Consider the following 13,279-nt stretch of genomic DNA (forward strand, 5'->3'; position numbering starts at 1 on the left):
AGAGTCACCAAGAGTATTGTTTTATCAGGTTACCTTATAGAGTTAACTTTCTGATTATTATTTTTCCTTTAATTATTATTATTGTCATCGTTATTAATATTCTTAGTTTTTAAATATTTATGCATAAAGCAAACACGAAATTAGAATGCCATTGAACTTATACGCGACTAAGTGACATGTAATCCAGGGTATTTGAGGCATGATTCAACATGTAAATAAAATAGAGTAGTTTAATTTTAATTCAAATAGGACTTTGATCAAACGCCATCACGTATATTGGAAAGACGTCCCTTAACCAAAAAGATAAGGGATCCATTGCCATAGTGAACAAAAATGTAAATTAGCATGTGTTTTCATTGTCTTAAGAAAAACTGCAATTCGAATGATTTACATAGAACGATGAATGCCTTTGTGATTAATTGTTCGAGGCATGATCCATCAACATGTAAAGAGTAATATGGAGCTAAAATCGAGGAATATGAAGCTAACTAGTAAGAATTTAGATTACTTTTCTGAAAGTTCTGTTGGTAATTTTATCACTAAATATATTTTAGTGTAATGGATTTAACAAGTGTTTCAAGAATAATGTTTTAGTTATAATACAAGTTAGGAGGTGTAAGAGTGCACACTTGTATTTACTAAAACATTGTTAGTACCGAACACTAATTTACTGTGTCAAGTCGGAGGTCCCGCTTGAAAGATGTAAATTTAAGGACTAATCTTTCTTTTTTAAAAGATACAAATTGTTTTCAGCTATCCGTTAATTGGATAAATCAAAGAAACGGCACCAATTGAAACACAGAAAACCAGGAAACGCTTCCTTCTTCATCTTCTTCTAAAAATGATTCTGATTTTGTGCCTAAAATCAGAATTGTTGCATCAGGAATTATCCTAAGTTTGAATTTCGTGATACCCAAGACATATAGAGTCGAAATATCAAACAAAGAAAGTGATTATATGATTCATGTTTTGTTATCCAGATTTCCATAACCCTATTTCGATTTTCCCCAACAAGTTCTTTATAAAAATTGAACATGTTAAGTGATTACAATTGGATAAACAATACAAAAAAAATGGTTGCCAAAGGCAACAAAAGTTGTCGTTGTAGCCTTATGGGAACTCCACAATGACATGCTAAAGTTAAAAATGTTTATTAAATTAACTTTCAAGTTCTAACAACATCACCGACATACTAACTATAAAAACAACTTATGACCAAATTAATTATGTCTTTAAATCTTTACAAATCTACAATATTTACTGGTCTTTCCGTCTCACGAAAGAGTACTAAACAATATAACTATCGACATACTCGAATTTTATTATAAAAATATGGTAGTTGTTCCAAGGTCAAAGCTTATTTTAAGTCTAATAATTTTTATATACATGTTTGGAGCAAGCCTACTTGTATATCAATTATTTAAATCAGATGCTTGTATGTAAGGTACATAGAAACGGGATATCAATTTATAGTCAAGTATAATAAATAATATTATGGAAAAAGTCACAATTAATAGGGTCAATAGGTTATCTGTGATTGATAATATTATCATCTACTAGACCTTTTTCATGTATATATAAATTTCTATGAAAAATGTTGATACTGATACATACCAACGACTAAAAGAATCTAATGATGCATTGTACACACAATGTAATTAAAAATTAAACATTCATAGTCAAATAAAAAACGATTGAGTGAAGTTGTAAACAGTACGATATAATCTAACAAATGGAGAAGTAATCTAATGAAGTACAAAAAGTAATGACTAATTCAAAAATATTAACGCTGGAATACATCATTATAATAAAAACAAACATAATGAATACATATTCAAAACTAAGTCGATTGAGAACTCAAATTCAATCAACTATTTCTTTTTCTAATAAATTTTTACGTACATGTATCAGCTTCTTGATGTAGCATGTGATATTTTAAAAAAATTCTGACACAATGTAAATTTTTTAAATATGTCGTCCCTAAAATTACGTATTTTCTGTGAGATTTTGTTTTGGGTCCACCATTTTGACACATGGTGTGATACTGGGATTGTGCCACTAAAAAGATTAACACAAAACTTTTTATCAAAAGTCATTCAAAAAAATATTTAAAAGTAGAATATATTAAAAATCTAACAAGATGCTTAAAATTTTGGCATATAAATACAATTTTTTTCGTTTTTAACATAAATATGTGTGAAAATTTTATATAGATAACGTTAAATAACTTATTTCCCATCATTAGATTTTAAAGACACATACATATTTTGTTGACACAAAACAAAACTATTGAAATACATATTATTTAACGACAATATTATATTATGCAAAAGCCCAAAAGCCCAAAACATTGAATACACAATAAAACGTCACTAAGTCATTATCCTGTGCAAAGTAGAGTTGCATAACCGGTTTGGGTTTAAAAAAACCCAGTTCCTACAACAAAACAGTTTGAGTTATAGTCGGTTTGTTTTTTTTGAAATAAATTTTTGTTAATAAATCGATTATTTTCAGTTTAAAACTCGGTTTGGTTTTTTAGAAATCGATTTTCGATTTCAAAAAAATGAAATAAAATAAAACTGAGTCTAAACCGCTGGTTAAGTTTAAACGGTTCTGTTCTCACCGGTTTTATTCCACCAATTCTAAAAAAACCAGTTCATTTTGTGCAAAGGGCCAAAAGGCCCAAACATTAATGATTCAAATATCTTTTTTAAGTTCATTAGGTGGAACTTAATTTATCAAAATGATTTTGTATACATGTTTTCGAGATATTTTGTTGAATATATATTTTAGGCCCATTTTATGAGTTTTCATTTTTGTATTTCTTTTTTTCTCTCTCCAATGGAATGAAATCATCTTTTGAAAACTGCTTCGAATTACATAATAACACTATTTCACACTCTCCACTCTATTGAGGTCGAAAAATAAAACCCATATAGATTCAGTTGCGTTAATGGATATAGTTCTTGAAGACAAATATTTTTTATCATATACAACAATAAATGTTTTAATAAATGTTTTACTATAATATACAAATTATAGAATTCTCTAAAATATAAAGTGTTAGAACAAAAGAAAAATGTTATGTACTTATGAAATGAGGTATTTCTCTACACATGGCGAGCATGGATGGAACGTTGCACCATGCCACAAAGAACACGTCGTCGTTTATTAATAAAAAACTACGTAAGTATAATGGATATTTAGAACATCGGGACTCTATAAAGTATAAAGTTGATTTGATACTTAGTAGATGATATATTTTTTTGTTACCAACGTTTATTTATTTATTTTTCTTACATAATGTAAAAAATAACTCAAGTAAATATCAGTAAAATATCAATGTAAACTAATCCGTTTTCAAGAAAAATGAAAGAATTTTCAATCAAACAAAAATAAAAGACATTATTTACATTTTCTTGTCTAGGTACTTATAGGATTTTGTAATTATTTTAGAATAATACTGTTTTATATCACAATGTTTTGATAAATTAAATTAAGCTAACATAATAAAAAAGATGAGAATATAACTATATAAGATAAAGTTCAATAAACTAAAAGGTGTTTTTTCATCTTTAAAGAATACAATAATATCTTAAATGCAAATCAAATGTGAAATATATATTATCCACGTTATCAGTTTATCAACACCCATTTTCGACCATTAAAAGAGACGTAAAATAAGGAAAAAAACATTGTGGGTCTCGTATTTGTGAAATGAGGAATTTAAGGAAACAACACAAAACGATTTTTTGGAGAAAAACGTGAAGAACCAAAGAGTAAAAACGGCCTTGTAATGGTATAAAAACATTTCCTACGCCCACAACGAAACCACAATCCCAGGTAGCACCTGGAAGAAGCCAACTTCTTCTTCCTGGTCTTTTAATAAAATTTTATATTTTCTATTTTCTTCTATCTGTCCTGTTTTATATTATTATATACACACCGATATATAAAAAAATATATATTCTAGGTGTCTCCGGGATTGTATGATGGATACTCTAAAATTTGTTTTTTTCTCTGCATTCCTTAGCGTCACATTGACGTTAGTGAACGCAGAAGATCCTTATATCTTCAATGAGTGGAAGGTCACCTACGGGACAATATCCCCTTTAGGTGTCCCACAACAGGTCATTTTAATTAATGGCAAATTCCCTGGACCCGTCATTAACTGCACCAGTAACAACAATATCCTCGTTAATGTTTTCAACAACCTTGACGAGCCTTTCCTCCTCACCTGGAACGGTGTCCAGCACCGGAAGAATTCCTGGGTGGATGGCACACCGGCGACGATGTGCCCTATCCAACCAGGAACCAACTTTACTTATAAGTTCCAGGTGAAGGATCAAATCGGTACTTACTATTATTTCCCCACCACCGCCTTGCACAGAGCGGCTGGTGGCATTGGCGTCCTGCAAGTGCACAGCCGGCCGTTGATTCCGGTTCCCTTTGATAATCCGGCAGATGAGTTTGCAGTGGTGGTCGGAGATTGGTTCAAGAAAGGTCACAAGTCTATGAAGAATCTTCTCGATGGCGGCAACTCCATCGGCCGCCCTGACGGCCTCCACATCAACGGAAAATCGGCTCAGGTCGGAGCACCGGCGGAACCGTCGTGGACTTTTGAGGCCGGAAAAATTTACCGGTTTAGGTTTTGTAATGCCGGAATGAGGACTTCGGTTAATTTTAGGTTTCAAGGACATGATATGAAGTTAGTGGAGCTTGAGGGGTCCCACCTCATGCAAAATGATTACATGTCAATGGACCTTCATGTGGGCCAATGTATGTCAGTGTTAGTCGCCGCCGATCAACCACCCAAAGACTACTACTTAGTGGTGACAAGCAGGTTCACCAAGACCCTACTGACCACCGTCGCTACAATCCGATACACCGGAGGAAACGGGCCAGCATCGCCTGAGCTCCCACCTCCACCGCCGGAAAACACCGCCGGAGTTGCGTGGTCGATAAACCAGTTCAGAACATTCCGGTGGAACTTAACCGCCAGCGCCGCCCGGCCAAATCCACAAGGTTCTTACCATTACGGACAGATTAACATCACTCGCACCATGAAGTTTGTGAACAGCAGGAATTATATCGACGGAAAGCTTAGGTTTGCTTTGAATGGAGTCTCCCATAAGGATCCACCGACGCCATTAAAGCTCTCTGAGTATTTCGGATTGGCCGAGAAAGAATTCAAATACAACCTCATCCCCGACGAGCCACCACCGGAAGTTGAAAAGAACTGCAAGGTAGCACCAAATGTATTGAACGCAACCTTCCGAAACTTCGTGGAGATCATATTTGAGAACAGAGAGAACACGATTCAGTCGTATCATCTAGATGGGTACTCATTTTTCGCGGTGGCGATAGAACCAGGGAGGTGGAGTCCGGAGAAGAGGAAGAATTACAACCTAGAAGACGCAGTGAGCAGACACACCGTACCTGTGTTTCCGGGATGTTGGGCGGCGGTGATGACCACCCTTGATAACGCCGGAATGTGGAGTTTGAGATCGGAGATGTGGGAGAGGTTCTATTTGGGACAGCAGCTGTACTTCAGCGTACTCTCGCCGGAGAAATCCCTGAGAGACGAGTATAACTTACCGGAAACTTCATTGCTTTGCGGCGTTGTTAGCAATTTGCCCAGGCCAGCACCATACGTTTAGATTTAAATCTTTTCTGTAAGTAATTAATTAAGTTTTTGCCCCTTTTTTGTGTGGCCAAACAAACGGATTAAGATAAGAAATTGCAAGGGAAAATGTGACATTCGAATTTGAATAAATATATATATAATATAATATGTATGTACATGATCTTGTTGTAATCATCCCTTGATCAAATGAATTGGCCTTTCTGGTTGTTCGATTTCAGTATTAATTAGTCTATATCTTCTTCAACAAATCGCTACAAATCACTTGTAATCATCCACAATCAAATGAGAATTTGGCTTTTTTCTTTTAATGATTATTATTGTTCAGTTTTTGGTGCAATTGATCTTATTCGACTGATTCTTACGAAAATTCTGATGATTAAAACATACGATTTCACTGTGTGATCATTATATTCATATTAAATCTATGAAATGCTTAGGGTTTTTCGATATTGCATGAGGTAAGTAAGAAAATGTATCATTTGGCTTCACGCTGTCATATTTATAAAGAGTAACTTGGGCATCACAGGAGGTGGTGTAGGAACTCCGGCCATCGTCATCACGGTAACATTATTTGAAAATTACCGGTCTAAGTTTGCTCGTTAAATTGTTCATTTTGAATTGTTTGACCGTTTTAATGATCTATGCATTAAATCTTACGATACACCAAACTACCAAAGGGCTTGTAGTAATCAGGTGGTGCTCTCCTTCTTTGAGGTCGAGGGTTCAAGTTCCGTCGTGAACATAGGTGGAATAAGTGTAGTTAGCTTAGGAGTAGATTACATTTGCCGGTTCAAAAAAAAAATCTTACGATACAATTAACTAAAGCAATTATTTTGGTTTTGTTAATTTAGGTTGTAAAAAAATATAAATATTTGTAATTTTTTGTCATCTATAAATAAATAAATATATCCTTAGCCAGTAAAAGTTTGATTTTTTTTTTTTTTTTTGAGTAAATTACATTAATCATCTCTCGTGAAAGTGTTAAAATACACGTTCAGTCCCTATTTTCGAAAGAAAAATTAAATATCTTTCTACCTTTTATTTTTATTTCTTTTCAAACCACATGAAATGGTAACAAGTGTTTTAGATAAAACTAATGATATTTTAGAACACTTGTCATTTGGACCGTCCCTTTTTACTTTAAATTTACGTAGTCGATGGTTTGAAGGGGACAACAACGACTTCGGATGTACTTCTGGTGGTCGGATTTTAACTGTGCTCTTGGTGGTTGAAGGTTGTCGACAGGACGGTAGTTTGTGCTCGGTGGTTAAAGGTGGCTCACGGTGAAGATGTTGGTTGATTGGTGGAGGAGATTACAAGATGGTGATTATGGTAATTGTTGGTTTTGCTGGTGCTACAACAGGTGCTTGTGGAGGATCCAACTCTAGATGTACCCCTATCACATTTAGCTCCAAACTTCAGTTCCACCTCATGTACTTTCTTGCCTCGAGAGATCAAATCCAAACTTCTTAAATTCTTCCTAAAAACTAGTTATTTTTCCATCCATTAGTTCATCCACTCAACTAGTTCATCCACTCTGCTAACGTCTCCATAAAACTTTTAATGTCCAGACGAAATTCTTTGAAAATGTTCAACCATATTCACGAACTTCCATGAGGATTATCAACAGATAGAGAGCTTCTTGTTTTCGTTGAAAACGGTTTTCTATCCTTTACAGAGAAGGGGGTCACTTTACTTTTAAAAATTATAACTAATAAAAAAATAAACATAGATAAGGACACTATAGTCTTTTCAAGTCTCACGAGCATGCAAATTTAAATTAACGAGGAATGAAATGTGCAACTTTTAAAAAACAATGGACGGTCCGTGTTAATTTTTAAAAATAGAGACCAAACGTGCATTTTGGCATCTACACAAGGAACGACCCGTGTAATTTACTCTTTTAAAAATCATTTGGTTTCGTTTTCAATAATTTTTAGCTCTTTGGTTTGAAAAATCATTAAATTTCGGATTGTGATAGAAAACCAAACAACAAATTTCGGTTTTTATAATTTTGTCTAGGAGTATATCTTTCATATAAATTCATTAATTATTTCTATAATTTAGTCTAAAAATATTAAATTGTTACTGGGATTGTCGGATGTATTCATTCGGTCTGTTTTTCATTAGAAACAAATACACCCGTAAAAATCATGTTTATCAAAAACCAAAATTTTTTGGAAAAAACCTAATCTAGTCAAAGGAGTCAATTTATTAAATGTTTTTATTGTGAGAACAAATAACTTTTTTCATAAAATATTACCAAAAACACATTTTTTTCTAAAAACAACACACAATATTTTGCCAACAATTTGGTTTAACCATTGATCTTTGAAATTACATGGTTGCGATAGAACTTTTATCAAAAAAAAAATTGTTGTTTTCAACACAAACTAAAAAGGTGTTAAAGCCGAAAAATTTATAAAATATACCATTTTTATGTTATTAGTTTTTTTTTTTTTCTAAAACAGCAAACTAATTTACTTCTAATAACCATATACCTCTTTAGAGATATTTAAACTCATGAACTCTCAATTAAGATAACCACTACTTACCAGGCTCGGTTTTAAAGAGGAGCAAGGTGTGCAGCCGCACAGGACTTCGAAAAATAGGACTCGATTTTTGCAAAATTATATGATTAAAATATTAATATATTGAATGTTTTCAGAATTTTAACACAAATATGCGTCAGTTTAGTTGGGTAAAGCGGCATGTGTTTAAATATTTGAAGTTACAATTTCTAGCTTTAATTTATGATCCAATTCAGTTTACTAAATCAATTTCAAAAAATTCTACATATAGCCCGTGAACTTTTATAAATTTATAATTGTCATTTTGTTTATTAATTTAATTTACTTTTTTTAGTTTTTTTTTTTTATGACAATTTAGCCTTTAATTTTAGTTTCTTATATATATATATATATATATATATATATATATATATATATATATATATATATATATATATATATATATATGTTCAGGTTCATTTGAAACCATTCAAATTTTGTGAGACCGTGAGAACAAATCTAAAAATAATTTTAAAATGGAAAAATCAAAAAATTCTTTTTTTAAATATTATTTTCGGAACTTGAATTAACTAAAAAAAAATCCGTTTTTTTTAAAATTAGTGAAATATTCTAATAGAATATTACACTGACATATTCTAAAAAATAATTTTAATATGCAAAATAAATGGAAAAATCTAAAAATTCTTTTTTAAATATTATTTCGGAACTTGAATTAACTAAAAAAAATAAAAATAATAAAAATAAATTCCATTTTTTTTAAAAAAATACATGAAATATTATAATAGAATATTACACTGGCATATTATAAAAAATAATTTTAAAATGCAAAATAAATGGAAAAATCCAAAAATTCTTTTGTTAAATATTATTTTCGGAACTTGAATTAACTAAAAAAAATAAAAAATAAAATAAAATAAAAAAATGCGTCTCACGGTCTCACAAAATTAGATCGTCTCACATGAACCTAACCATATATATATATATATATATATATATATATATATATATATATATATATATATACACACACACACACATATATATATATATATATATATATATATATATATATATATACATACACACACATATATCTTTACTATCTTATAAAACAAATCTCACTATTTCTAAAAATAGATTGAATAAAATAATAATATTTTTTTAAGACGTCCAAATCATTAAGCTAATTGTACAACTAATCACTAATAAAATAATATTAAAATTTAAACAAACTCCTATAAATCTTCTCTTCCAAGGTTTTGATCATATCTTTTTTCATCCAAATAAATACTCAACATCCTATAATTTGGTCATTTCATGAATTTTCTTTATTTTTAATATGACACGTTTCCTAAAACAAACTAATGATTGAATTGAAAATAATCATTTTCTATCGAAAAGAAATTAATTGTCGAAACAAACTATTTGTCGTCCGCCGCTTTGTGCGGGCAAACGACTAGTATATATATATATATATATATATATATAATTTAGACCCCATTTTCATTTTTGGTTGTCGGTTAGATGTTACGATATATTATTAATCGTTAAAATACTATGGTTTTTCTATATTTATTGCTATAAAATTTATCGTCACTTTAAAAATAACTTTAGTTTGTATAATTAATTTATTACATGTAATGGCATAAGGATATATTTTTCAGGTTCGTCCTGGATATTTAAATACTCAGGACTTGCCCTGCTCCTTACCACTAAGATAATAATAATAATTACTTTGATATATTTGTTTATTTGTATTTGTATTTTTATTTTCTTTTTCTGTCGGAAGTCTATTACGGAAACAATCTCCTAACTTTTATGGTGGGAGCTACCATCATCCTACCTTCCTCTTACTTCATTTGTATAGAATTACATTAATCTTATTCAGTAATTTATGACTGATAATGAACCGAAGGCTTATGTAGTCATTAGTCAGACATAATTTTTTAAAAATTGTTGAAAAGTACGAAAAGAAAGCATAGAACTGTATTGTATAAAATCTGAAATATCCAATTAATAAAAACTAATGGAATAATAGATATAGGTGCAAAAAAAAATGGACCGTGCTCTCTGAACTGGGCCACGTTAGCAATAACTGCGTCAAGTAGAACCAGCTTGGACAGCCTGTTTTCAGTGGGTTACACTGATAAAAATATTTATTCTTTTATAAATTTTCAATTTTTATTTGTATTTTCATAATTATTTAATTTATTTCTTTCATTTGTTTTTTCATAATTATTTAATTTATTTTCTTGTAAACTTATTTTAATACAATAATGCTGTATTTGTTTGTAATTTTATTATAAATCATAACATTCACAAATCAATAAATAATCTTCATAAAGCAACAACAATTTCAAAATAATAAATTTAAGACACAATTACAAATTTGGTACATAAAATTAACCCAAAATTACTTCAGTCTAAACCCTAACCCATATAAGATAAAGATTTATATTTATATAATTTAATAAACTTAAGACAAAGTTACAAATTTCGTCCATATGATCACCCCAAGATCACAAATCCAGTCCAGATTTTCAAATTGTCTAAATATTAACCTTAAATTTCCCTTTTGTTGCAAATACAATCCCAAACCCATATAAAATGACTTCATATCAAGTAACAACAATTACAATTAACAATGTCAAGTCAAATAAATGGCCAAACCACAACCTTATCCAAATCCCCAATCAAGCCAACAAACCACTAGAAATCAAACTGTTCACAATATAACCAAAAAAAAAAAAAAAAAAAGCTAGCTTTGCTTTTCTTGCTTATTCTGTTCTTAATTATTTCCATGTCGGATTATTATTCAAATTTCAATTGAAGAAGCACGCGGGTGGGGTAGGTGTATACACAGGTTCACAAATTCAAATAACATTCTTTTTCTTTTACCAGATACTTCATCTCATATCCTGTCATATCATATCATATCATGACACCAGATACTTCATGTCATGTCATATCATATCATGTCACGACAGTTTAAAAACCCAAGACTATCTTTGACTTTGAGGGGGGTCCACATTTCGCACATTTGCCCCAGTCATCCCTTCGATTGCATCTTTTGTTATTTCCACAAAGTGTCCAACCATTTCATGAAATTGTTTCAGCCCAGATAATGGTAGAATGATTGATGACCTATCAGATCCTGCCACCTGTCCACATCATCATCACGACCAAAATTTTATTCTCTTATTAAGGTGAGATATGGTTTGAAAGCTCTACCAATTATAGCATTGAACTTTTCAACTTTTATCCTGATAAATTGTATTTTAAAGAAAAGAAAAATTACCTCTGATATTCTCAAGTAATGGCCACGGTTGTTGCTTCCAAGATCAAAGAAAAACCGCTTCTGATCAGCTCTGATCACTTTGGAGACACCAAAGCCACCACTTTCATCAGAAGATGGAGGAGGCAACTCAAATGTAGATGTCAACTCAGATGATGCTGGAGGGGTAGTTTGGGAACTATTCCCAGCTATAAATCCAGCTCCAACATCATCAGATAGACCAACAAGTCTCTCTGGAGTGATGGCATCGGTATTTTGCTGCTTATTAAGAAAAGGAAGAAATTGAATCATGAAGAAGAGAAGATGGATTGGTTGCTTGAAAAGAAAGATGGAGAAAAGTTGAAAATGGAACCTGATTGGGAAGAACAAAAAGCTTAGATGCTTCGTTTATTTCTTCCAAGATGTTCCTGAATGCACTCCACCCTTCATCTCTAGTGCTTCCTGCTGGGACGATGATAGTACTCCTGTTTCTACTAACTGAAGCTTCGGATACCTGTAGACACACTCCATTAACACAGGGTATGCTTTCATGTTTCATGTTTCATGTTTCTGAAGATTCTGTTTGTGTACAATAACAGGTTGCATCTAGATTTTAGAACCTCTTCTTTAACTAAAGCTTTGAAGATTAGCAATCTGAACAAACATTATTGCATTCTCTTTTGGTATATTCATATTGCAATACAAGTATACACAAGTGGTTCTTACATGATTATACAGGCACAAACAGAAAACCATACAAGTTTCAATGTTTTTAAGCATACTGAAACCATAATTACACAACTGCGTACCTTGAGAAACCGACCTCTCCTGTTTTCCCCAATGTCAAAGTAAAACACCTGAGGAAAGAACCCTAATCAGAAAGGTAATTGGACAAATACGAAGGTTATTTGGAAGAAAAATCTATGATAATTGTTGAGAAACTAGGAAAGTCAATCCCACATTTTGCAGAGTAATAGATATGACAGCATATGTATAGTATGTGTAATGTGTAATATAACAAATTGCCTTGCTATCAAGCTGGAGTTCCTTGCTAGAAATATCCTGGTCATCAGAAGTGACGTAGTAGTTGAAGATATCAAAGAACCATGAGATTCCATTGAAAGGTACGATTATGGTGGACCTTGTCGCCGACGTCTTCTCCGATATCTTCAAGTAACGACCGCGCGGATTCTCCTTGAGATCAAAGTAAAACAGCTTATGCTCCACCTGTAACGTCTTAGACAACAGCTCCACGTCATTCCCACCGCTTCCTGCACCTCCGCCGCCGCCCGAGTTAAACTCCATCTCCTCCTTCCCACGCCGCCTTTAGATTCAAACAGAACTCACAAATGCCAAGATGTTATACTTGAACTCTTAGCTTTGCTCAATGAAATCCAATCAATCAAATCAAGCAGGGTGAATAATTGATACTCACATAATGAATTGCAGCGTGAAAGAGCAGATCTGGAATTATTCGAGTGAGAATTCCAACTGAAAATGGATATTAGGGTTTCAGACTTGACCCAGTCTCGTCTTCCTTCGTCACATAAACAAAACAACCGGTTTTATTATATGTTCGTCGCGAAAAGAACTTCACCTATTTTATACTTTACCTACCTAAACTTTTATCATATGTCGTTATGTACCCAATATTGTCCTAATGTTCTATGTTCACCCCTTCTTTAAGTGGCATTTTATTAAGCATCGGATACAAATATTTATACCCCTTTCTTTCATAAAAGTATAGAAGCATGCAATAACCACTCATGTCAATGGACTCTTCATCTTTGTCTGAGGACGTTATACAATGTCAATATCAAAGGGTTT

General features: G+C 32.0%; 2 protein-coding genes across 2 annotated transcripts; one reads left to right on the forward strand and one right to left on the reverse strand.

Moving 5' to 3' along the window:
* The first annotated feature begins 3,824 nt into the window (after positions 1 to 3,824).
* Positions 3,825 to 5,864, forward strand: LOC145031334 (L-ascorbate oxidase homolog). Its single transcript, XM_078979871.1, has one exon. The coding sequence runs from the start codon at positions 3,990 to 3,992 to the stop codon at positions 5,658 to 5,660; it is 1,671 nt and encodes a 556-aa protein (XP_078835997.1). The 5' UTR covers positions 3,825 to 3,989; the 3' UTR covers positions 5,661 to 5,864.
* Positions 5,865 to 10,924: 5,060 nt separating this feature from the next.
* LOC145031335 (purin-rich alpha 1) lies at positions 10,925 to 13,004 on the reverse strand. Its single transcript, XM_078979872.1, has 6 exons — positions 12,888 to 13,004; positions 12,479 to 12,776; positions 12,262 to 12,309; positions 11,826 to 11,966; positions 11,477 to 11,731; positions 10,925 to 11,339 (listed from the first exon to the last, which is right to left on the reverse strand). Coding segments are annotated over exons 1-6 (903 nt in total). The 5' UTR covers positions 12,890 to 13,004; the 3' UTR covers positions 10,925 to 11,180.
* Between the last annotated feature and the right edge of the window lie 275 nt (positions 13,005 to 13,279).

The sequence above is a fragment of the Lactuca saligna genome, chromosome 2 (assembly GCF_052625555.1).
Source record: "Lactuca saligna cultivar CGN05327 chromosome 2, ASM5262555v1, whole genome shotgun sequence".
Taxonomy (NCBI): Eukaryota; Viridiplantae; Streptophyta; class Magnoliopsida; order Asterales; family Asteraceae; genus Lactuca; species Lactuca saligna.